The following is a 27,228-nucleotide window of genomic DNA, read 5'->3' as shown; positions in this document are numbered from 1 at the left end:
GTTGTTCATTGATTACTTTCTCATATGTGCCTTGACTAGGGGGCTACAGCAAAGTAAGTGACCCCTTGCTCAAGCCAGCGACCTTGGGTTCAAGCTGGTGAGCTTTGCTCAAAACAGATGAGCCCATGCTCAAGCTGGTGACCTTGGGGTCTCAAACCTGGGTCCTCCGCATCCCAGTCCGAGGTTCTATCCACTGTGCCACCACCTGGTCAGGCAAACTTTCTTATTTTTAAAACCATTTGAGACTGATTTTTCTGTTACCTTTAGTCAACAGTGTGTAGCAAACAGAATTGCCCCTCAAAATTGTCCATGCTGTAATTCCTAGAAACTATAAATGTTAGTTAGATCATGCGGCAAAAGGGACTTTGCAGATGCAATTAAGATTGTGAACCGTAAAACAGAACACTCATCCTGGATGATCTGTATTAGGTTGTTTAATCTAATCAAGTGAGCTCTCATAAACAGAAATTTCTGGCCCACTTTCGTTGGCTTTGAAGCTGAAGGGAGCCACAGGCCAGGCGGCCAGCCCCTAGCGGCTGAGAATGACTCCCGCTAACAGCCATGGAGACCCTGTGACCACTGTGCTGTGCACTGGAACTAATACAAAATAATATTGAATGAAAACTGTAATAAAAAAACCAAAACAAAGAAAATGGGGGCTCAGTCCTACAACCGCATGAACCCAAATTATGCAGACAGTCTGAATGCACTTGAAGCAGACCCTGCCCAGAGCCTCCAGAGACTCTCTGCCGGTCGACATCCACGTCACCCTGTGAGGCCCTGAGCAGAGGCAGCTCAGTCACACTGTGCCAGGACTTCTGACTTACGCAAACTGAGAGGTAATAGATGGACAGCGTTTTAAGTTACTCAATTTGTAGTAGTTCGTTGCAGCAGCAATAGAACACTAACGCATGGTGTCGGAACCAACCGGGTTTAAGTTGGGAGTACCCATCCACAGACAAGGTGTGTAGACCAGTGCCATTTGAGGAACTCAGACCTGGTCCAAAAGGGTAGAAGACCACTGTCAATGTGACCCAGAACATCAGATAATCCAAGAGGTGCATGAGAAGCACTGGAAGGCAGTGTGCGAAGTGGCTTGGAGCCGGAGAACCTGGAGGCAGAGAGAGCAGATCAGAGGCCCTGGAGCCAGAGAACCTGGAGGCAGAGAGAGCAGATCAGAGGCCCTGTAGTCCTCCAGGCAGGGCTAAACAAGAGCTGCCCATGAGTGGCAGCATATGAAACCATGACAATGGGAAAGAAAACCTACCAGGACTTCCAGTGACTGACTGACTATTAGTGTTCAAAGCTGGGTCTAGTCTGGGTATGGACTCGTTAGCAACAGCTTAAAACAAGGCCTTTCCAATCGCCGTGCTTGTATGCCGGCTTTTCATCCTCACGGTTTTCTCTTCAATGTCACATGATGGCTACTGAAGAGCTAGGCGTCAGACCTTAATTAGAAGCACAAACGTGGCACCAGCACACCTGTGAATGGCTACGAGGTTAGCCAGCCTTCTGTGCCAGCCACACATCAGATGGTTAAATAAATAGAAAAGATAAAAGGTTTTCCTTTTTATTTGAGATGAGCTAAGTCTAGCGTTGGGCATTTCCATGCACAAGGGAGTACTGTGTGGACATGTTTGTAAGATTACATTCCTTCACTGTCACATTTCCTTCTGCCCTGAATGTCCTCTGAGGTGCCTATCTCCAAATATGCTGGAGTGGTTTTGACTCATCTCCCTTCTTTAAACATCATGCATTTTCCTCTTGCTTCTCTACGGGTCCTTAAAAATATGGCAAAAGAGGCTATTTAGAAAAAAAACAACTCAGAAGAAGAAAGATTGTGACTATTCCCTGAATGAATAATTTCAAGTTCCAGGAAAGTCGAATGTGTTTTTGACTCGCTAATACCACATGTGACCCTGGGCGTGAAGCGTTTTCAGTGTTAGGTGACTCATCCATTTTCCTCACAGCGCTCGAATAAACCAAAATCTGGTTTGCCCCAGAGTCACGGTAGTTTTAAAAGTATTAGTCATAGCCATAAGGTTGGGGTTTTCTCACTACGGGGCTCTGCATTTGGGGGGGGGGGAGCAGGGGCTGAGACTGAGGAGGAAAAGAGAAAGGTTTTAAAAGAAGGCTTTCACGCTCATCATAGACAGCAGTCCACCATGTTGCTTTCTGTAGTCTTCCCTGAAGTTTCCAAATGTTTCTATTTCCACACAACTAGTGAATGTTGGGGTACAGACCCTTTAGTATATATCATGCTTTGATCAACAAGGCACTCTGACAGCTGGCTATCAGCTCCCAACACACACCCCCCTTCTGCTACGGTCCTCTCTCTGTCCAAGCATTATCTGTCTAGTCAGCAAAATTCAGGATAACTCTCCAAAAAGCAGACTTCAATCCTGAAAGAAATCGCCAGGGTTTTGTTTTGCTCTTTTTGAGGGAAGGAGTTGCTACAATTTATGAAATATGTTATCATAAACCCTATTCAGAATTTTATGGCCCTGGTTGGGTAAGTCAGTTGGCTGGAGCATTGTCCCAATGCAGCAAGGTTATGGGTTTGATCCCCAGTCAGGGCACCGGCAAGAGTCAACCAATGAATGCACAGATAGGTGAAACAACAAATTAACCTCTCTCCCTTCTTCTCTGAAATCAATAAATAAAAATAATTACTAAAGAATTTTATGGAAGCATGGATACTACCCCAAAATTAGGGCACATGGCCACAAAACTTTGTCCAGGATGGCAAGTAGGCAGACTCCTGGACTCCAGGGTCCATGAACCTCAGATGAGGAGTCTTGTACTAGAGTAGTGGTCTCAAAGCTATTTAAATATTTAACCCTTTCAAAACAGAAGCATGTGTCCCAAATTTATGGATTATAAATTATATACATGGGGACTACTCTAATATATTACGTGCTTAATAAAACACTCAAAAATTAAAATCTGAAAAGGATTAGATGAAAACAAATTTTAAAGGTCAGATATGTTCCCCCAATGAATGCTTTTACACATTTTACACATGCCCTCGATGTACACACCTCACCTTAAGAGTCCTTGTTCCCCGGGGCGATGGTCCATTGCATCCTGTCGTCAGACTTCTCCAAGTAGCAAGGTCATGAATGTTTAAATAAAGAGGTGATGAGGAAAATGGAAACAGAAAAGCTGGAAGGTACTATGGAAGGAAGAAAACCGCTAATGCCCTAGATAAAAATAACTCCCAATTTTGTGACTAAGAAACTGCACCTGTTCTTCTTTATAAAAGATAAATAAGCCTAGTCAAGATTTCTCAGCAGAAGAGGGCCCCAGAAAAGCTTTGACTATTCACACATAAAGAACCAAGTTTCCTATAAAGAATCATTCTGCCCTAGGTAAGTTGCGAACTGTACTTTCTAAACCAAACCATGTTCTTCTCTGCCACAGAAAGGCGGTTTTCCCTGCCGGGGAAGAGCTTTGGAAGGCTACATGGCATTCTAGAATCAGAAAACCTCTCCATTCAAAGTCCCCTCTCTTCACTTTAGCACGAGGAAGTCATTTAGCCTGTCTGGGTCTTAGATTCCTCAACTCTTAAATGGGGATAACAACATGTGCCTATTACGTGGCTCATAAGTAAACTAAAACTCAAACTTGAGCTTGATGGAGGTGGACATGTTCTGGGAATTACAAAACGCTGTATAAATGAGGAAATAAAAATTTCTGTCCTCTGGCCACAAAAATCAAAGCCAAATAATTCACAAAGGAACTGACATGTGCCCTTCCAGAGGAAACACTATAACTTAAAATTGTCAAGTCCACCCAGGCCCTATGAATGATCCAGACTGACGGCCGCTGCCCCTATTCCCAATTCCGCAGCCATCCCCAGATGATCCTGTTGTAAGTGGCCGATGTACTTGCCCCACCCGTGCACTTGGCAGAGCCCGTTAGAGGATATGTGGTACAGGGGTCACATCTGCATCCCAGAAGTGGGGCCGGCAGGACGAGGGGACCGTGAGTGCCGCGGCGGAGGCCCGGAGGCTCTGGCCTCACGACGTCTAGTGTGGCCTGCAACTGACTCCACGGAGAACCCTTCCAGGCCCTTATTAGAAATGCCGGCAGAATGTCTGAGCAGTTGTCTCAGTGGTGAATCAAAGCCATGTCCCTGGATGGGCTCTGAGAGCTCTGGGGCCCTCAACCCCGTCTACATCCCCTTGTGTCTGGGAAACACAGGCCGGACAAGCCCTTCCCAGATCAAGTCACTGAAGATTACTTACACAAACATTTTTAAAGCTTCAAAATTTATTGCTGTACATTTTCGCATAGCATTTACTATGGAAATACTAATAGTGCAAATATTTATTTTGGACGTTGTAGCATCTGAGAGATCACAAAGCTCTTTGATCTTTTGTAATCATTTATGAAGACTTATATTACTTGACTTGAAGCCACCAGGGGCATTCCTCTCCTTGACAATACAGACTTGCAACACTTTTCCAACTGCAAGATGTTTTGTTCATTCACAAAACCAATCAACAAATATTTATGACAAACTGTTATGTGCCAGACACTGTGCTAGGCTCCGGGGTCATTAGGATGAAAAGATGCAACCTCTGCTTTCACAGTGCTTACAGTCTCATAGTAGAAACAAATGTGCCAAAAAAAATTACAATACAGTACAGTCAAGTGCTTCCATGGAGGTATTTACAGAGTGGAAGAAGGAAAAAGATCATCTGCCTGAAGAAATCAGGGACAGCTTCACAGAGGAGGCAGCTGCTGAGCTGAAACTGACCAATGACTGGAAATCTGACAGGTAGATGGGCAGGCAAAGGGAATGACAGTTGCACAGACAGAGGCCCACGGGGCACTTGGACGGAGCAGGCTATGCCGTTTTTCTGGAGCCGAAGGTGCAAGGGGGAAATGCAGCGGGAGCTGGACAAGTAGGTGGAGATCAGATTGTGAAGAGCCTTTTGATCATTTTTCCATTTATTCAACAAACGTCTACTGAGCTCGTGTGCCAGGCACGAGGCTAAGTGCCGGGCTTGTAACAGGGACCAGGACAGACAGACACACACACCCCTGCTCTCTTGGAGCTCACATTCTAGTAGAGATAGACAAAAAGCCAACAAATAAATAAAATACAGATTTAGAAGATTTCATTGAAGGAAATAAACAGAGTGCCGAGGCAGAAAGTAAGTATCTTGGGGGCAGGGGTGAGAGTAGTTAGGGTTATCAGCAAATGCCTCTTGGAAGTGACAACAGGGACACCTGCAGGGCTCACAGCAAGGTGCTCCAACAGGAGCACTCCCGATACACCCGGCACTGTGCCAACCACCTTACAAACAGCATCTCATTGCGTCCTCACAATGACTCTACGAGGTAGGTATTATTATTCCTAAGTCACCGATGAGGAACAAGCTTAAGGAGTTGGGTAACCTGACAAGTCACACACATGGCAGACCAGGGTTCAAACACAGGTTCTCTTCATTTCAAAGTGCTCGCTCTTAAAAGTTATTCTAAACACTATATACAGATAGTGAGGGATTGTGAACAGGGACATGATACAGTCACGTTTGCTTTGAGGACTATTCTGATGACTCTATGGAGAGAAGGGAGATGGAGAGGGGAGAGGGGAGAGGGAAGAGGGAAGAGAAGGAAAGGGAAGGGGCAGGAAAAAGAAATTATTGTTTGAAAGAAACCCATTGAAAGTGCAGGGGAGGAGAAGAGATCGCATGAAGCAGAGTGCGGGACGGAGGGGCACAGAACCAAGCAGGGTGGCTCCTGGTTCTAACAGGCCAGACGGGGTGTGGTGGCAGAGGATGGTATCTGGGACCACGCCCGGCTTCCGCCCTGGGCAACCGCCTCACACGACTGGCTTTTACAGGTGCTAGGGAATGCAAGATGGTGACAGGTGTGTGGGGATAACATGAAGAATTTCATGTGGGGAGTGTCACCCTGTGGGAATATTGGAAACGCCGGACTTACAAGACAATCCCCAGTTGGACACCATGTAATGGTTTTCATTCCTGTTCTCTACCTGAGCAAAGACTGTAAGAACAAGATTAAAGTTTTTCATGTGTGCACATTGTGTTTCTGCTTTTACAAAAGTTGTTAATAAAAGCATGAATGTTTTGATTGGACTGATTTGTAAAAAGAACGTATGACCACAAAAATGAAGTTACCCCAAGCCTGATTACAGATGAAGAACCATGGGCTTAGGAGAGGCTAAGGGAAGCTTTTGGACATCTTTCTAACTGATCACACCAGTTCTTAAAAAGAAATCAACATGAACTCCCTACTGAGGCCCCCACGGGGGCAGTCTGTCGGGCCCAGAAGAGTTCCCCTCTGCCAACAGCCTTCCCTGAGTCTGCGAGTCCCTGCTCATCCACCAGCAGGGCTGCTCCAAGGACCTCGGTGGTCTGAGGCCCAGAGATCAAAGCTGAATGGAAAACAGGAATTCCAAGAAGTGCTTACTTATGTAATTTAGCATAAGGGCCACAGAGACAGCAGCCCAAGGCCAGCTAGTTACATATTATTCTCCTTTCTCTTCTGGTCTGTCCTGGGTGCTGAAGGGGGTTGGAGGGAGTGGTAATCAAATGTACAAGAGACACTCACATAGACTTGGACACATCCTTGACCACATCATTTCTGGGTCTAATTTTAAAAGAATTCAGAGTGAAGGAGTATAGAAACCCAACCTATAGAAAGATATTTTTGCTCTATTTCTCCAAATGCACTTAAATTTGCTCAAAACCACTGCCTCCTTTCCTTGGCATCAGACTAACTTAATCGTGTTTTGACTTGTAAAATTCAGTAACACTATGCCAATTTTAGTAATTAGATATCAAGGAATTTAAGTGGTAATGAAGTTACACTTATTAACAGAAAGAAAAATTAATACTTTGGAGGCTGGGTCCTGACTAGTAACATACTATAACCTGGTTCATTAAGCAGTGCTGCCTAGAAAGCTGAGTCTCTCTGTGGCAAAGGGTCTCACCTACACCTGTCAACTAGGGAAGCTAGCGGACATCAGAAAATGCAAAATGATCTGGGAAAAAACAACATGGGCATCCAGTGACATCGAAGGGTACCAGTGTGCCTCATTCCTGCCCAAAGGAAGAAATGACTTATTTTTACAAACTGACAGAAGTACTAGTCACCGGCAAAAGGGGGAAAATGACACATGCTAGATGACAACGTAAGAATTCTGGTGCAGCCATTCTCACTACAGCTGGAGGCCTACTGCCAATGTACAAACTACCTCCTACCACCTCCATCTCAAACCTACAGCCCAGGGGTCACAGCTGAATGGGAATCGAGAATCTAAGGACAGACAGTTGATTGTAAATGTCCTTTAACAGAAAAATCCCAATCCGTCTGTGAATAGAATCATTTATTTGTCTTTACAGTGATGATGGAAGAATGTACAGATGTCCTCTTTGAATAAAGTATAAAAATCTGTTTATATACAGCGAAGTCACAATAATCTTTCACTGGGAAATTTATTTGGTACTCCTGATCCATTCATATTAAAACTGGGGAAACAAACATTTCTTATAAGTGCTACATTTCCAGTAGATTGCACCTGGCATCCAAAGCTCATTCAAAGCTCAGCTTCACCTGACGGGTCCTGCTCGATATTACAAAAGACTAATTTTAAGTCCTAGGACTCAAAATAAACATCATTTTTTTTTGAATAATAGATATATACATCAAAAATACATCTAAAAAGGCATTGGTTAGTGCTATTAAAAAGCTCTATGTGCTCGGGTACATTTTTTTTCTCTTACAGGCAAAACCCAGTGGAAACGTTTTGGTTCAATTCTAGGAATTTGCTCTTGGGGAAAGTCAGCTGAAAGTTACCTGTAAAGAAAAGCAAACAAATGTAAGTAATTCAGTGATTTCTCAGGTGAGGTCAGCAAACCTGAAGAGTAATTAGAGGTTAAATTTCACTTAGCACCACATTTTTAAAACCTTGATCAGCATTTAGCTATAGCGCATTGTACATAAAAACTGCTCACCACACCCTCATCTTTCAGGCTTAAAGAAATGCCCCTTCCTCAGGGAGGCTCTGCGGGCCCTTCACAGCACGTCAGTTCCCCAGCCAGCAGCTCACAGGGCCTTTAAACTGCTGCTTATAGCTGTATGAGCGTTTATTTACTAGGACTCCACTGTGAGGTTCTGTGCGCACAGAAACTTGTGGTCCTGTCCATCAGTGCGTCCACAAGCCCAGCACTGAATGCCGGGATGACTGTCAGGACACGAGGTGCATGTCCCCAGACTGAGAGGAACAGGAGGACGGGTTCCAAGCCAATGATGGGGTTCCAGCTCTGTAACTCACTGCGCTCTTTCCCTCCCTTACTCCTCCTTCTCTCTCTATCTCCCCCTCCCTTACTCCTCCTTCTCTCTCTCTCTATCTCCCCCTCCCTTACTCCTCCTTCTCTCTCTCTCTATCTCCCCCTCCCTTACTCCTCCTTCTCTCTCTCTCTATCTCCCCCTCCCTTACTCCTCCTTCTCTCTCTCTCTATCTTCCCCTCCCTTACTCCTCCTTCTCTCTATCTCCCCCTCCCTTACTCCTCCTTCTCTCTCTCTCTCTCTCTATCTCCCCCTCCCTTACTCCTCCTTCTCTCTCTCTCTCTCTCTGTCTCACTATCTCCCCCTCCCTCCCTTCCTCTCCCCTTTCCCTTTTTTATTCTTTTTTCTCTCCTCTCCTCAGTTTTGACTTCAAAGGACACAAATCATTAGCCATGAGTGACAGAAAGTAGGACAAGGCCTGCCAGAAAGAAGCAAGACAGAAGCAGGAAGCAAGATGCCACATAAACACCTGGAGATTTGAATGCCATCATTTAAAGAGACTCAGTGAACAAAGTCCATGAAACTCATTATGACGATGAGGACAGAATCAAAATATGAATTTCTTTTTTAAGGTAAATTATTTATTATCATTTAAAATGTCCTCAAGCTCCCAGCATCCAATCTGTGCTGGAGAGAATCTAGAAGAAGGGAGAATTTCCTACCTACTTGACAGCCATCACTTTAAAGGGGGGACGAAAAACCCCAGAAAGCCAGTGTGGGGGAGAGGACAGCCACCTCCACCTCCTGTGGTCACTCCTCCCTTCCGGGTAGTCCTTTTCTTCTTCCCCTGCTTCTCTCCGAGGACACCGTGGAGGTCTCCCCATCACTGATAAAGGAGGCCAGGTCCCTGACAAGTGGCTGCAGGGCTGTGAGCACCTTCCCATGTGAGAACAGGGCTGCAGGGCTCCTCTGGCCCCTGACCCCCGACGGGGGCCACGCAGAGCTCACGCAGGGCTGTGAGCGCCTTCCCATGTGAGAACAGGGCTGCAGGGCTCCTCTGGTCCCTGACCCCAACGGGGGCCACGCAGAGCTCACGCAGGGCTGTGCAAAGGGGAAGCGCATTCCTCCCTGCAGAGGCAGGCGACAGAAGGCAAAAGCAAGGGGAAAAAACATCTTAAGTTTCATGTCTCTCTCTGTCTCTGGTGTTAGGTTAGCTCACCTGATCAGATTCTTAAGCTTCATCTCCACTGTCCAATTCAATATCCATCTCCTCTGTATCAGCAGCTCGTGACAAGATGTCTGCCATCAGGGCTTCTTCCAATTTCTTACGCACCTGTTGGACTCGCTCTTCCTGTTTCCTTTTTAACAATAAAATGGAAAGACATGGGTCATTGGGCACGTAATAGAAATATGAAATTGCTATTAAAGTTCATCTTTCTTTCAAAATCATGAGAAAAACATGTATATATTGCATATATGTGTTCCAGCCCACATGTCTCTTTACCTCATGTTACTACCTTGGAGGTAACATGTATTGTGTACACAAAAACTTTGTATTACATCATCTTTATTAAATTCTGAAAGTAGCATAGTTAAAAGGTATAGACTTCCACTTTTTAAATGAATTTTCAAAAAGAGGGAGGCTGTCACTGAGTTGGTCTGAGCTCTGTAGCTTCTGTCATATTAAAAGAAATTGGAGTTCAACAGATTTTCATGTAGTGCAGCAAGGTCAAGAAGAACGCATTGTTTATTTCTTATATATTTAGTCTTGCCTCCGGCTCAGTGACTCAAGGTTTATGACAAATGACATATCGGTCGCATTGCCAGTCTCTCACTCCTAATAATAGAGCATGAGACTGTGCACACTGCCCTAGAGTAATCACATTAGGAAGAAAAGGAAAATGGAGTGAATGGTACTTTTGGCTGGAGTAGTATATCTTAGACTTTAATATCTGCACTGATTCTCTCTCATCTTGAGAACTATTTCCCACATTTGTGAAAGCTGAAATTAAAGCATTTGTCCGCAGGGAAAGGCAGAATTCTAACACAGCCCCCCAGTTGCCCCCTGTCCTAACCCATAATTCACTCCCTTAAGGGCAGGCAGACCTTGTGAATATGATGGGATAAAACTCCACGATTAGGTTACTCATCAACTGACCTTGAGTCGTCAAACAAGATTATCATTGAGGGTCTGACCTAATAAGAGCCCTCACAAAGTGCCGGCCCTTTCTGAAAGCTGGAGAGGGAGTATGGCGAGACCCCTGGGCCAGGACTGCCATCAGCCTCTCAGTGCTAAAGCATCCCCCATCTCACAAGACAACAGGGGCCACAGTCCTGCCACTATCGGCAAATGAACTCGGGCACAACCACGGGAGCTTGAAAGGAGAGCCCAGGCTCCAGAAGGAAATCGGTCCCGCAGACACTGATTTTAGCCTCGAAAGGCCGGGCAGAGAACCTAGTCCTGCCCAGCCCAGACTACAGACCCATGGAACTGGGAGCTAAAAATGGGTCTTGTTTCAAGCTGCTAAGTTTATGAGAATTTGTTACTCGGTATTAGAAAACAAATATACCCAAGGATGAGAATCTTATCAAAGATGCTGAAAAAATATATATTTAATGTTGAGATCTGTAATTAAAGGTTTAATATAAACAAGATATTGGCTACACCATTGGAGAAAAGGCAACAATTCCATTTGCAGTAATTTATTTTGAACCTGTACTAATTCAACAAGAAATGTTTGCTTCATAATTTCTGTTTTATGACAATTAGGTCAAACGGGCAATTTGTTAAACAAGGTTCCCCTAAAAGGACATTGTCCCTATCTGGCTTTGAGACAGCTTCCTCTACTATCAGAAGATCTGGAGTTGGAGCCATCGGCATTCCCAGCCTATCACGCAGACAACATCAGTCAACGCCCACAATGACCTGGTGAAATCCTGCTGATTACTCATTGTAAGACAGAAAATAACTTGTCTCCTGAGTAACTTCCTTCCTGGAGGGTAAGAATAATCAAAATAGCAAGCTGATTCCTCTCCCTGATTTTACCTTTTGTTTTTCTTAAAAAAACAACGCTGATTATAAATTCTAATAATCAGCCCTGGCCGGGTTGCCTCAGTGGTAGAGTGTCAGCCCAGCGTGTGGATGTCCCGGGTTCAATTCCCAGTCAGGGCACACAGGAGAAGCATCTATCTGTTTCTCCACCGCTACCTCTCTTGCTTCTCTCTCTCTCTATCTCTCTCTTTCCCTCCTGCAGTCATGGCTCAATTGGAGTGAATTGGCCCTGGGCACTGAGGATGGCTCCATGGCCTCTGTCTCAAGCGCTAAGAAGAGCTTAGTTGCTGAGCAACAGAGGAACATCCCAGATGGGTAGAGCACTGCCCCTTAGTGGGCTTGCTGGGTGGATCCCGGTCAAGGTGCATGCAGGCATCTGTCTCTCTGCCTCCCCTCCTCTCACTGAACAAAAAATTAATTAAATTAAATTAATTCTAGGTAATCAAGTCATCTGAATGAATGCAAGTTTGAACCACTCCATATCTTTGTAAATCCAAAAAGGTTTACACCCAATTATAAACCTGGCTAGACACATGTATTTAAAAACATTCTCATGTTAACTTTTATGAATTTAGAAATAAAATACAAATATAAAACACATTTTTAAATTTATGATTCAAAAGTGCCCTCTGCTGGTTTTATCTAAGAATAATACCCAGACCAGTTTCTGATTTACATTCAGAGGACAGAAACAGGGAAGCATACACACAATGCCCTGTTTTAAAACAAAATACAGTATACTACATTATCATGACAATGAGACAAGTTCACAAGTCCCTTATCAGAATGTCTCTGAGGTCTTAGTATCTGCAATAGAGTAGCTTCTCCCCAGCAGGGGTTTGCTCATGCTTTCTAGACATTATGAGTTTGAGTCGTATGCTTTCCTTTCACTATTAGCTGCAAAACCTAGTTTGTGGCCGGCCTCAGACTAGGTGGAAGACGTGGAGAGCTGCAGCCGTCTCCCTGCCTCCCTCTACTCTGCTTCCCCTGCAGCTCACTGGGCTTTACCATGAGGGAGACAGTGTCGGTGTCTGCCTCTTCTTTTATCCAGAGCCACCGTAAATCCTTCCTTGAAACAAGGTGAAATAGAGAGAAATCCATCTCTAAACCGAGATAAAGGGTTAACATAATCAAAATAAAGTAAACTGAACTTTGAAACCACAGCTGAGCTGAAAGCTGCATGGATGGCTATTATTTGCTTTATAGAGACTGATTTTGCACACAAACCAATGCAGGGAACAGTCAGAAAAGGCATAAGTGAGTGAAAGGAAGAACGCTTAACTGCAGAAGATACTGGAGAGGACAACTGACTTGTCCTTTGGACATGACTGCGAGGATGATTCCCTTCTCTGCAACACTTGAACTTCAGCACATGTTGTTTTAAGGGTCCTACACTGCCTTCCACTGCTGTCACAAAAGCTCTGCAGGCACACACACACATAACTTTCCTACCGATTCACCACTAATGGGCCCCTGGACCCAAAAGGCAGCATACAATTTACCAAATGTAAAAAAGAACTTTCTGAAGTTATGTCCAACTGCCTTACCTAATGTCTTCGTCTGTGACAATGAAAGCTTTGCAGAGAGGTTGAGATGTGTTAAGCCAAACAGCGGGGTTCTTTTCCACAGCAGGGGAGACTTGTCCTGTGATGGGCGCAGAGCTTGTGTGCAAAGCACTGGCGACAGCAGATAAAAGGGTCTCGTCATTGCTACCTGGACCAACTCCTGCAATAATAAGTAGGTACTTGTCAAAGGACATTTCTAGATGTGCTAAGCAAACCAAAAACAACTGGTACTTTTTATATTCATTTGATCATGTAGTATTTAAAACTAATATAAGCCAAAGCAGCTAAAGGATTTTATATTTATTTAATAGTTTTTATACACCAAAAAATAAGTATGAAAGAAATAGTGACAAAATAACTGAGCATTTCAATAAAACATTTAACTTTTAAAATACATTTTCCAAAATTTTTTCTAAACTTTTTAAAAGTTGGCTACATGTCCTCAGGCAAGGTCAATTATTTTAATGATCCAGGTCCCTTCTAAAGATATACTATGCTTAAGTATTCCTATTAATGTATTCCTAAACTATGCCTGGAATAGTTTCTCCTAGTTTTAACATTAATGCCTAGCAATATCACAACACTTATCCTCTTTGTTTCAAGACTTCAAAGGAGAAGCCAATGCCAGCATGCTGCACCTGCAGCTCTAACCGTTTTTCCAAATACCTAACAAAATTCCAAGTGAACAGATTTATTTAATAATCACATACCTTGACTACTTTTAGGAGTCTGGCTCCTATGGCCACATTTAAATACATTGTTTAAAGTCATCAACTTGTAAAACCAGTTAAAGCAATTTCCAACAGAGAAGGATGCGACAATATTCTAACCATGAATTGTGAGGACTTTTAAGCAATCCACAGTACATCAAGATTTGGAAGTTCTCATACTGGAAAAGCACTGCTTCTCTTCAACTTGGAGTTAACATGGTATGACAGACACAGAGCAGCTGAGTTCTCCACCCAGACCCCACTCGCTGCTGTTCCTGGACAGAGGTGCGTCCATTCCCACCGCTTTCTGCCACAGTTTGTGGAGGGAGAGGCAGAGGGGGAACTGCTAGCCATCCCTTCCAGAAGAGAAAGAAAGAACAAGTGCTGGGTGGGGCCCGATGCTGCTTGGTGCAAGTGGCTTGGGAAATTCTGCCTCTCAGCTGCATTTGGTTCTAAAAGCGACACAGGGGTTAATTTATATGAGAAACTTAACCTGAGGCTGACATTTTTACACAGGAAAAAAAGTTCTTAGGTAATAACTGCCCTGAAGCATTCCTGCAGCACACAGCGTTTCATGTGTATTTCCCCCTGGCTTTACTAAAACACGGGAGGCAGGTCATCCTGCAAGGCGGCCATCGCCCCAAGGGAAGGAGGCCTGTCTCCAATCACTGACTCCGTGGCATCTGACACAGAGCCTGGCACACACTGGGCGCTGCTCAGCTGAACTCAGATAATACCTTGAAGACCTTTAGGTAGTTCCATGGTTTTTATAATTTGTTCTGTTACATCTGATGCACTAAGTCCTTGTAGCCTCTTCTCCCAGAAAAGCTGTAAGGCAAAACATCACCGTTAATGGATACATTCTCGGAACAAGCAAGTAGCGCATCGATGCTGTTGAATAATGAAGTTGAAATCATTTCAATTGTTTCCTAATTGTCCCATACATTTCCTTACAAAAGGCTAAATGGTACTCCAGATAGGAATTACTTCATCACATCATAACTCTTTCAAATGATATTCCTCAAAAAATGGTATTTTGTTATTTTATGCAACCTATTCACCTGTTACAGTACTATAGATTATGTATACTATATATAGTTCTTTATAAGGTCTCTTTCAAAGAAGAGAGCTTAAATTTGTAAAGATTTGTTTGGCATGAAAATATCATGTTCTGTTTTATCAGGGGAAAGAAAACAAATTACATTATGTAATGCCTCTTTCCCCAGCATCATTAGGGAAAGAGCTCTCCAACTATGTGATTTTCCCAACACTGGAGTTTAGCCCATTAGCATACTTTAGTGGGGGGAGGCCATTTTTTATGGAAACTTTTCTAAAATGTTTTACACACTCCCTTGCTCTTTTTAAACAGATGCCCCTTTCATGAGTGACCGCCTCCCTGCTGTGCAGGGCCCGGTCACCTTGGCCACTCGGCTGCCGCAGGTCATCGCTCTGGCGTCTGAGCACACAGAGGCTCTTCCTACCCCGTGGGGCTACTGAGCATACAGCTGCTTAGTCCAACTCTGAACAGCCCACGCCGTCCTGCTGTCTGAGCTCATATCCTTCTATCCTTCATGCTCCCTCCCCGTCAGCTGCTACTGCTCACTGCTGTCACTAAACACGCAGCATGTTCACTGAGCTCCTGCCCTGGGTGCAACAATAGGTAACAGAGAGAGCGTCTTTGTCCGCAAGCCTTCACCTTTTTCTAGTCTCGTTCGTATCTACTGCAGCCCAAAAGCAGATAAAGGAATTCCCTAGGACTCTGTGTATCTGTCTTTAATCTGGGAAACCCAAGGCCTGTCACATAGTGGGTATTGAAAAAATGTTCGTGAGAATGACTAAGTATGGGAGAAACTGGCCTCAGAGGGAGGATCCTGAGGGACACAGAAACCCACGTTTACACCGCAGCTCTAGACAGAGGTCCTTGGACAAGGACTCTAACTTCAGAGGCTTCTATGTCCTTTTCTGTGCACTGTGGCAGCAACAACTACCATGTAAGATTATCGTGGGATTCAACAAGGGCGCATGCAAAGCACCTCCTGTCACAGCATAAACATAAGGTTCATTATGTTTACTTTTTGTAAATTTTGACCATTCTTAGGCCTCTTCCGGCTTCTAATTCTGACTTCCAGATTTATAAAAAGTATCAGGTAATTGCCCCCCCACCCTGACAAATGAGGAGATACAGTAAAATAATTGTAGTTCTGGCAGAATAGTATTATGCTGAATTTACAATAACCCCGATGCTAGTACCAAGAGCAACCTGCAACAGAAAGGCCCACTCGCCTTTGAAGAGCTCTGGTAAATGGTGGGACTTCCTTACAACTCCCTACAAATTCCATCATCAGCTGAATACGTGGTCAATATGTAAGAGGACACAAATATATTAATCATCACAAATGAAAAATAGTTAGGTGGAGGTTGTAACTGATGGATGCTAAATGTCCTAAGAAAATCTGCATGCTTTCTATTTTGTCCTAGGGCAATAAGAGCATCTAAGCTTTGGATATCACAATTACAGAATAAGACAAGGAAAACAAAAGCCAGTTAATTTCTAATGAAAACATGCAGAAGAAGCAGTATGACATTAAATACTTTTAAAATAAAATTATATATATAATATATAATTTAATTTCCAAAAAATAAATCAACACTAGGAAAATTAAAATTATATACAGTATGATTAATATTTTACACCTAAAAGTTCCAATTCTAAAATATCCAAAGTTAAATTTTTTACATTCTGTAATTTTTAATTCGTAATTTTTAAATTCCTATTAATTCAAAGGAAAACAATGAAAAAAACTAAGGAAGGAAAATTTTGCAAAAGAAACCATGGATTGAGAAAACAAACCTAAGGCTCTAGACTCCAGCCCCTGGTACTACCAATGACCAGAAAGCCCTCCATTAAATCTGAAGTTGAATCTGACATGCATGAATGACCTCTTTATAACAGATGTTCTTACCATGAAAATGCAGATACATGGTATTTGCATTTGTACACGTGCATATGTATACATTTCTTCAATTGCAACCCCCCAAAGGAGGTGAAGGAAGGGGAAAGGTGAGAAAAGGCAAGGAGGCGGGTTTGAGAAGACAGCCTTTAACTGATCAAGGTCACCCCAGTCCTCCCTCAGCCCAGAACTAAGAAGCTCCCTGAGGTCCGTGAGCACGGAAACAGTCTCCACGAGACAATGCTCACACCTCACACTTACACCCTACAGCACGTTCCCCTAAGGTCTGTGAGCACGGAAACAGTCTCCACGGGACAATGCTCACAGCTCACACTTACACCCTACGGCACGTTCCCCTAAGGTCTGTGAGCACGGAAACAGTCTCCACGAGACAATGCTCACAGCTCACACTTACACCCTACGGCACGTTCCCCTAAGGTCTGTGAGCACGGAAACAGTCTCCACGAGACAATGCTCACACCTCACACTTACACCCTACGGCATGTTCCCCTATGGTCTGTGAGCACGGAAACAGTCTCCACGAGACAATGCTCACAGCTCACACTTACACCCTACGGCATGTTCCCCTATGGTCCACGAGCACGGAAACAGTCTCCACGAGACAATGCTCACAGCTCACGCTTACACCCCTACGGCACGTTCCTAATGCCCCTTCTCCACATTCATCTCCTCAGGTTCCTGCCCCTTTTACTAGTTTTGAGGAGGAGGTTTCTTTGCATTTTAAAATATTTTTTAAATTTACATAGAACAGGCATTCTGCTAAGTGAAGGAAGCTGGTCTTTCAGATCCTGTGATTCAATTCCTATGATCTTCTAAAAAAGAAGGAACTGTGGGGTTAGGGGTGGAAGAAAGGTCTGACTACAAAGGGTCAGCCCAGGGATTCTTTGGACTCTCATTTCTATAAACACAAACTTTACCAGGCAGATGCAAATACCGTTTCCTTTTTCTTTTCAAGCCAGTGAGGCAAAGAAAGATCAACATGCACTGTCTCTATTCCTTCAGGCCCAACCCCCACCCAGGACTGTTCACTCAAAGTACTCTACAAGTCAGCAACTCTCACCAAATTTCCTCACTATCCCTGGTCACTTTACAGCCTTGTGTGGCTCTAGAGGGATGCAGAGAAGGGGACAGGTCTTCCTTTCCCAAAATTTAAGATTTCCCGATCTGTGAATTCCATGTTTTTTTCCGAGGTGATTGTGGTTATATGCAGTTCTTCCTATTGCATTACTTCTCCAACCATTATAAATCGAAAGACAAAAATACCGAAAAGAGCGGTCTCCCTGATTCTGTAAGGAGCCCCCCTCTGTGACTGCCATCTAGTCTCTTTCAGAAACACTACTGCTTTCATAAACCCTAACCCACCCCCTGAAAATCTGATCTCACCTGCCAAATCCACCGGTTTCCTCAGCGTAACCCTGCTGCCTGGTGTGAGGGTAAACCACCAATGCAGTGTTTCTCAGGGGCAATGATTTAATATTTGGAGAGACCGCCCCAGTCTAATCCCCCACTCATCAGACCCTCCAGGTGCCTCTAGTGTCCTGTTCACTTTGTCCGCCTCCAGTCCATAAGAAAACTGGAGAGCTCTCATCTGTGTGTCACTTTATGCTGCTAATGGTCTGAGCAATGACCTACCTAGTCAGTTGATAGAGATGCCCAGGATGGAATTAATATTCATCCAAAACCACAAAAGTGCCTAAAATAACAATGACTGAGGCAGGAGAACTCGGGAGAAACCATCTCCTTGAATCTGGTGGTGCTTCTCATGCAGACATAGCAAGAACCACAGTGACATCGTGGAGGCACAGCCGTACTTGGTCTTAGAGTCCCAGAGGACAAACATGGTGGTATGGAAAGGGAGCCGCTCTTTAGCAAGATAAATCATCAGTTTCTTGACAGTCAAACCAACCCAGAATACAACGGTAGCCTTTCTTCACTGCTGTAGATTTAACTGGGGCTTTGAGGGATTTGTTCAACTTGCTGACAACGGATTTCCAAGAAGACGAGGAAGACAGAAGATTACAGACCCTCGCAACTGCACACAAACACATCCCGTTATGATGTGCTGGGGACTCAGGCTGGTCGTGGTTATTACTAATTCTGTTCCCGTCATCTAGAGCTTAATAATATGGACCCCGAAGGAATTTTCACTCATTTGGGGAGGTCAGACAGGATCATTTAGGGAAAGAAGTAATTAGAGGATCGATCTAAATTAAACAAATACTCTTCTAGTGCCCGTTATGTGCAAAGTATTCTGCTGGTTATGCAGATAATTGGTCATCACTGCCCACCGGAGTTTACTGTCTGGTGGAGAACTAGCAAAAACTCTACAAGGAAGAAATAATGAAGGTAGAACATTAATTTCAATTTGGGAGAATCTTTTAGGAAGAGGAAGCTCTTGAAAAATGCATAAACATTCAGTAGAGGGGAACAAAGACTACTCCAAGCAAAAGAATAGCTTGAGCCAAGGCAGGAGGGGAGGCCGAGTGGACAAGCCAGAGGGCCTCAGCTCAGATGACTGGCTGGTTCAAACTCAGAGAATGGGGGTGCACACAAGGAGCGGTGCGTGCTGATCACTGGGATCTGAGCTTTATTACTGCTTATACCAGCAGATAAAAAATATTACTCCGGCCCTGGCCGGTTAGCTCAGTGGTAGAGCGTCGGCCTGGTATGTGGGAGTACCGGGATCGATTCCCGGCCAGGGCACACAGGAGAAGCGCCCATCTGCTTCTCCACCCCTCCCCCTCTCCTTCCTCTCTGTCTCTCTCTTCCCCTCCCACAGCAAGGCTCCATTGGAGCAAAGTTTGTCCCGGCACTGAGGATGGCTCTGTGGCCTCTGCCTCAGGCGCTAGAATGGCTCTGATTGCAGCAGAGCGACGCCCCAGATGGGCAGAGCATTGCTCCCTGGTGGGCATGCCAGGTGGATCCCGGTCGGGTGCAAGCGGGAGTCTGTCTGACTGCCTCCTCGTTTCCAACTTCAGAAAAATACAAAATGACTCCATCCTGTCCTTGCAGAGTAGAGGGAGGTATGTGCCTTGCTATTTTTCACTGCAGCAGGACCGGGGTTAACGCTTATTTATTTGAGAGTATACCAAACTGTTTAGGGGAAATAGAAAAAGGGGCTTACCCAAAGTTCTCTTTCTGCCCAGTCATAATCTGGGTGGAATAAGAGGAGGGGGAGGGGAACAACTGCCACCTACCCGTCAGGCCCTCCCCAGGGCCTGGCATTTGCACTAAGTGCTTTACGTACAGCAATTCAGTCCCTCTTCCCTGTGGCATTTGGAAGAAGGTATTACGTCCCATTTATAGTCACTTACTAAAGGCTGCACAATTAGTCAGTGGTGCGGCTGGAATGAAAACTCAGGTCAGTGACCAGTCCTGATCTTAACAACACAAGCTAGAAGAGCATTTGCACTTCCGGCTCAGTGTCAGGTCTACAAGATCTTTCTGTCCATAAAACCATAGGCTGCTGAAAGATCAATAAATGCTAAGAAAGTAAGTTCATCCATTTACCCACTAAGTCGGTTACCTTCTGTGTAAGTCACCAACTGCAGGCGACCTGTGCTATAACACCTGCCTCCTCATGCAGAATTAGGAGACTGAGGCTCATGAGAGATTTAGGCTAAAGCTGGCAGAGTTTTAAGAAAATATCAAACCATTATTTGGCATAGCACACTTGATAAAAACTAAAGAATTGGTGTAGCCTGACCAGGCGGTGGCGCAATGGATACAGCATTGGACTGGGGTGTGGAAGACCCAGGTTCGAGATCCCGAGGTCGCCAGCTTGAGCACAGGCTCATCTGGTTTGAGCAAAAGCTCACCAGCTTGGACCCAAGGTTGCTGGCCCGAGCAAGGAGTTACTTGGTCTGGTCTGCTGAAGGCCCGCGGTCAAGGCACATATGAGAAAGCAATCAATGAACAACTAAGGTCTTGCAATGAAAAACTGATGATTGATGCTTCTCATCTCTCTCCATTCCTGTCTGTCTGTCCCTATCTATCCCTCTCTCTGACTCTCTGTCTCTTAAAAAAAAAAAAAAAGAATTGGTGTAATATATACTACATATTCTCTGCAAATATGCTTTCTTAGCATTAACTGCAAATATCAACCGCACTGAACACCAAATTTTTATTTGGTGGATGAATATTAAAGGCTGAGACCCCGACTGCAAGACAACATTTCCAGACAAATCCCACTAACAATGGAGTGACAGCAGACATTTCATAAAACAGGAGATAGGGCGTGATTTACTCACTGAAGGCATTTACATTTTTATATAAGAATACTATTTTAGTTAATATCTGTTTCCATGAACACACGGAAAAACACATAGATCAAATATGACAGGATTATTTTCCTCCACCATTATATCTAATTTAGGAAGATTAATGTGTGCTGTTTTAAAAAGTTCCCTGATGAAAAGAAATTGGCCTCCTCTGGATGAATACTCATGACCTCAACCTGAGGGTCAGTTCGGTGAGCAGGAAGAGTTAGCTTCTGAGTAGCAGAGAGTGTGGAGTTGGGCTTCAGAGTCAGATGACCTATGCTCACTTACTAGCTTTCTAAAGTTGGACAACTAACTTAACCTGCCACGACACCAGCTTCCTACCCTATGGACTGGGACAATAAAAACAATTTCAAAAGGTGATAGAAACTAAGGGAAGAGGTTTTATAAGCCCTGGACCAAGCCCAGTAAAGAACAAGTATCATGTTACTACTGAGTTTCACCCATGGCTTCTAGCACAAGAGCACTTTTGTCAGTAGTTGGTCATCTCATTAAAATTATTAAATATAAACCAAACACAAAGTAATCAACTGTGAAAGGGGAGTATTCACAAATGAAGACTGATAATGTACATATACATTTGCCCAAACCTCCCAGATTTTCAGCTGGGGTTTTCTTGCTGTAACTACAAGAATCTTCAAACTCAACTTCTCCCTCCTCTTCATCCCCGCCAGACTGCCTCTTGCCTAGGACCAAACGTTGGACAAACTGTGGTAGGTAGGATGGGCTACATAATTTGCAGGGCCTAGTCCAAAATGAAAATGTGAGGCCTCTGTTCAAAAAGTATACAGTCTCATCTTTGAATTTCTTAAAATAAGGACGGCAACAGAACCTAGTTCTGGCTGTATCTATGCTACGACAGGCACCCGCCCCTGAACGTCCATCCCTCCTGTCATCACTCACCTGGGGGGCTGGTGAGCGGATCACACCCCGGCTGTCCCCAGATGGGCAGTACAGGACAGGAAGGGGGAGCCCAGGAATGAGGAGACCATACAGGGAGGAATGGACTGAAGCCTAGAGAAGGACCAGAATTGTTCTATTTATAGACCAGTGGCTAACTTCTAATTAAGATTTCCTGAAAGTGTAATTTTCTTGTTATTTTTACCCCATCTATTTCATGCTGCGATGATAGGAAAGCCTTTAGAAAAACCTCAAATGGGCTCTGAGCAGTTTTCAAGAATAGAAGGTAGAAGAGAACCAGGAACACAAACTCCATCTGCATTTTGCCGCGAGGCCAGGAGAAAGGAGACCCGAACCAGCAGCAACAGCCTGGCGCGGAGTTCCTCAACTGGCGCTACTGCCACGTGGGGCTGGAGAATTCCGTGTGGAGGCTGAGCGTGTCCTGGGCCAACACCCATGGGGCCAGCAACACCACCCCATCTGAAGTAACCAAAACCATCTCTAGACATGGCCCTGTTTCTCCGTACATGGCGGAGGGAGAAGAGTGGGGGACAACCCCAGGTCTGGTTGAGAACCACGGGTCCAGAGAAAGTGGGTAGGGGCAGGAGGTTACAACGGCAGCGGCCTGATCTCACAGCTGAAGCAGAAGGGCAACCCCTCCAATGGCACATGCCATCACTGTGCCAGGAGGTTCTGTCCCGGCTCCTCATTCCTAGGCCTCATAAGAACCACCCTAAGTGGCTTGGAGCTGGGTGCCCCTCTGTTGCTGCCAAACAAGAGTGAGTAAGATCAAGTAGGAGTGGGAGGAACATTTCTTACCATAGGAGTTGAGATTTAATAACTTCTTGATAGGGACATGGCTATAAACAGTAGTTACTTTTAATGATACAGTGGTCTTTTGTGGGCTGGGCTGGGATGCTAGAACCATTTACCAGTGGTAGTCAACCCGGTCCTTACCGCCACTAGTGGGCGTTCCAGCTTTCATGGTGGGCAGTAGCAGAGCAACCAAAGTATAAATAAAAAGATTGATTTAACTATAGTAAGTTGTTTTATAAAGATTTATTCTGCCAAACTTAGTGAAAATCTGACATAAAGTACTTGGTAAGTACAAATATTGATTGACTTACGACCTATGCAACTTACGACCATTCGACTTTACGACCACAATCACTAGCCATGACTGCTCTGCGTCTGGCAGCGCAAGCATTGCCCAGCTGGGCGTAAAACAGTGTGGACCAGATTCCAGCAGCACTACCATCTCCGTGTACACCATTTCAACTGTTATCCCAGACTCGGTATAGCAACTTGTGTTTTGTATCTTGGATATTTTTCATCAAACCCCTCCCAAGATGTCTACCAAGAGGAAACTGTCTTTGCAAATATTAAACCAGTTGTACTGGTAATGCAGTGTTTTACTTAAACCTGACGAATGTAAAAATAAGAAACAAAATGGTGTAGAGATGATACAAATGGCATAAAATGAACAAAGAAAATTATAATACATAACAATAATGAAAGAAAATTATGATAAAATATGACTTAAAGATTTTTATAACATCATTTCACAGTCTGTACATATAGCCTACTCAACTTACAACCAAATCGTGTTACAACTGGTCTGTCGGAACCAATAGTGGTCGTAAGTCGAGCACTAGCTGTAATTATTATTATATGCTTTAACTAGTTGTTAACTTTGCTTTATAAATTTTATAAAGTAAAGTTACTTCCCTACTTTATTCCATTACTGTGGAACCGGTCGGCGGTTAGAAAATTTTACTACTAACAGAGATACAAAAGTGGGCGGTAGGTATAAAGAGATTGACTACCCCTGATTTATACTAACACTTGTATTGGAACATGTATTGCTTCAAACAACTGAAACATGACATTTTGCATTCTAACCTGCAGGCTAGAAAGCACTCATATGTCCAGGTTTTACAAGGAGCTTTCTGAGAGCAAAAGCATGTGCAAATCTGTGACTGATACCTAGAAAAGGTTCAGCTCCAGGCCCTGGCTGGTTGGCTCAGTGGTAGAGCATCGGCCTGGCGTGCAGAAGTCCCGGGTTCGATTCCCGGCCAGGGCACACAGGAGAAGCGCCCATCTGCTTCTCCATCCCTCCCCCTCTCCTTCCTCTCTGTCTCTCTCTTCCCCTCCCGCAGCGAGGCTCCATTGGAGCAAAGATGGCCCGGGCGCTGGGGATGGCTCCTTGGCCTCTGCCCCAGGCGCTAGAGTGGCTCTGGTCGCAACAGAGCGACACCCCGGAGGGGCAGAGCATCGCCCTCCGGTGGGCAGAGCGTCGCCCCTTGGTGGGCATGCCGGGTGGATCCCGGTCGGGCGCATGCGGGAGTCTGTCTGACTGTTTCTCCCCGTTTCCAGCTTCAGAAAAAAAAAAAGAAAGAAAAAAAGAAAAGGTTCAGCTCCATTCAAAATGACTTCAGGTGTTCCAGTATAGGTGAAGTGACAAAACAGAACTGACAGTCAATCTTGAACATGTTAATTTCCGTACATGCTTAGTACATAGCTATCAGTAGGGCCTGGCTAGTTCTACACTAAAAGCCCAGCGAAAAATTATCTCACCAAACGGAACCACATAAAAAACTTAAAATTATCTTAGTCTTCATTTATTGTCTTAAAATGCATCTTCCGTTGCCTTCTGAATTTTTCTCCATTAGGGAAAAAAATGATTATAAAGAAACACTGAAATTTCAATAATGAAACTAAGTCAAGTTCATCTCAACCTCCTCTATATCTGAACTCCTCTCTTATTGTTTCTTTTAAATACCATAAGCTGAATATTAGCTCCTAACTCCAGAAGCCTGTAATAATGAGTTTATTGTAAATACCATAAGCTGAATATTAGCTCCTAACTCCAGAAGCCTGTGATAATGAACTCCACAGCAGACTAGAAAACCAGGAACTCAGGCCTCAAGTCTTGAGCCTCTTCAAATACCCTGCTTAGCACAAACTTCCTCTGAGCCATTTACGGTCACTTCCTTCCTTACCTCCTGGCTCCAAGGAGCAAGTATTCCATGACCTTCCTAAAACTACCCTTACACTTGGCCACTGGCCACATCCTCTCCAGCCTCTTCCCGGTCTTGTCTCATCAATTTGACTTTTCCACTTCCATTTTCCCTTTTCCCCTTTCTCTCCTGGGGCTTCTTCCCTTCAAGTGACAGATATCCTCACAAACACTGATAACCTAAAAACTGTTCTTATTCACACTTCTCCCTCAAACCAAATCTATCTCCCTCCTTCCACTCTACTCCCTCACGTTCCATTTATCTTTTTTCTTCTAACCTAGACTCTATTCCTACTTGTGTCTTAACACTGACCTGCCCAAGGTCACAGTACCCTATTCTGATGACCGCATCCACTTCCTGATTCAAGCCTCCTGTTTGCCCCACCTCCCCGCAGCCATCTTGGGTGGTCAGAACATTTACCAAGTCTGCCTTTTATTACTCTGTATGTTTCATATTTTCTAACATTAAAAATGAAAACTTCTATCTAACAGTAATTGTCAAAGAAATAAGACTATTAACATTTTTTCTAATGTAAATACTTAAGTGTCAAACCTTTTAAATTATGTGAAGACAAAAGTGTTAGTGCTTTGTAAAATAGAAGAGCCAAAGTTACTCTTAAACTCTCACTATTTTAAGTTTTAATCGGCGCAGTCTTCATCTCTGTCAAGAGCATGATGCCAGACACACCGAAGGCACTCAGATGTCTGCACGGTGAATGTGTGGCCAAGCGGAGGGAGCACAGGGTGACAGAGAGAACACTAGTCTGGAAGCTTTAGTCCTGACTCAACCACTAAACAGGCAGGTAGACAGTCTTAGGTAAGTCATTTGAACTCTGTGTATTTTCACCAGTAAATAGAAATACTAGTACCTACCTTATCTATCTCAGAAGGTTATCAAAACAGTGACAGAAAATAAGAAAATTCTTTGAAAATATAAATTTTTTTATTGACTGCTCAGGATACTTTTCAATGTTAAGATTTCATGAATTCAATGAACATCTTATTCACTTTCCTAAGGCTTTTGCTAAATCTGTCTAATCCTTTGTCATGTATTTGTAGACTAAAGCAATACTCAGAAAATGTTCAATTCACTGACTCATGAAAAGCTAAATATGGAGACACTGTGTTAGGGCTACACAGAGGAATGGCATTCCCTGCCCAGAAGCAATTTGCCATCCAGTTTATAAACTGTTCTTCTTCAAATCAACCCCACATGATATCTGAGGTGACTAATTTTGGTCAGCAAAAACCATCTTAACTTAAATACCATGGCCTGTAAACATCAAAAGTCAAACACGAGCTACTCCCTTATTTTGGGAGAGCGGTCTAGGAAGGGCTGGACAACGATGAGAAAATTACTATGTAAATCAAGGAAACACTCAACTCATGTGGCTGTGCAAACTACAGGAAGATCTCTTATTAAGGCAAAAGATAATGTTTGGGGCTAACGAGAATAGACGAATGAAGCAAAAAGCAAGAAGGGTTGAGGAGGACGGGGGAGCAGTCACCACCTGCTGTGCTGTCTAAATTTTGTCAGGACACTACCTAACGCACACAAAGTGGTGAGACTACTCGTCCAATGCCTCAAACGGTACCCTTTCCTAGGATGACCAAGCAATGAGAGTACTTATTCATGATGCCTGTAAGTTTCTCATGTGCTACTCCTACAGGAGGTTTATTTTATTTTATTTTATTTTTTTTACAGAGACAGAGAGAGAGTCAGAGAGAGGGACAGATACGGACAGACAGACAGGAAGGGAGAGAGATGAGAAGCATCAATCATCAGTTTTTTGTTGCGACACCTTAGTTGTTCATTGATTGCTTTCTTATATGTGCCTTGACCACAGGCCTTCAGCAGACCGAGTAACCCCTTGCCCGAGCCAGCGACCTTGGGTCCAAGCTGGTGAGCTTTTGCTCAAACCAAATGAGCCTGCGCTCAAGCTAGCGACCTCGGGGTCTCGAATCTGGGTCTTCCGTATCCCAGTCCGATGCTCTATCCACTGCACCACCGCCTGGTCAGCCCACAGGAGGTCTTAATAGTAATTTTCTTATTGATACATGGTGAGTCCGTATTGGGACTTAGGTACGTTCCTTCATTTTACTTCACTGCCACATTCCACACACTTGGAATTATTTGTTCAGTGCGTTTTTTTCCTCATTATATTGAAAGTTTTATGAGGACAGGGTACATGTGTGACGTTTGTGTTTACACGGCACCTGTAACATAACCTACAGTAAGTGCTGTTGAATAAATAAGCCCATGAGTTCAAAACCCAGGCAAGGGCAGGAAGTTTGATATGCAAGAGACAGAGAGCTTTCATTATCCTCACTGTTTATCAGAAGGGATGTCCTTCAGAAAAGCTTGCTTGAAACTAATTTCAATAACAAAATTTAATTCCTTACTTTTTAAATAGTGGTACCTCAATAGATACTATTTCTTTTTAATACTGATAAATCAAGAA

At 44.0% G+C, this 27,228-nt stretch overlaps 1 protein-coding gene across 1 annotated transcript in view; it reads right to left on the bottom strand.

Moving 5' to 3' along the window:
* Positions 1-6,220: 6,220 nt before the first annotated feature.
* MBD2 (methyl-CpG binding domain protein 2) overlaps positions 6,221-27,228 on the bottom strand; it is a 67,168-nt gene continuing 46,160 nt past the window's right edge. Inside the window, exons 4-7 of the mRNA XM_066352280.1 lie at positions 14,333-14,423; positions 12,868-13,045; positions 9,488-9,626; positions 6,221-7,836 (exon numbers count right to left, since the gene is read on the bottom strand). Of these exons, the coding sequence (XP_066208377.1) occupies positions 9,500-9,626; positions 12,868-13,045; positions 14,333-14,423 (396 nt within the window). The 3' untranslated portion in view covers positions 6,221-7,836; positions 9,488-9,499. The remainder of the gene's footprint in view (positions 7,837-9,487; positions 9,627-12,867; positions 13,046-14,332; positions 14,424-27,228) is intronic.

The sequence above is a fragment of the Saccopteryx leptura genome, chromosome 11 (assembly GCF_036850995.1).
Source record: "Saccopteryx leptura isolate mSacLep1 chromosome 11, mSacLep1_pri_phased_curated, whole genome shotgun sequence".
Taxonomy (NCBI): domain Eukaryota; kingdom Metazoa; phylum Chordata; class Mammalia; order Chiroptera; family Emballonuridae; genus Saccopteryx; species Saccopteryx leptura.
This window is presented reverse-complemented; position numbering and strand designations above follow the sequence as displayed.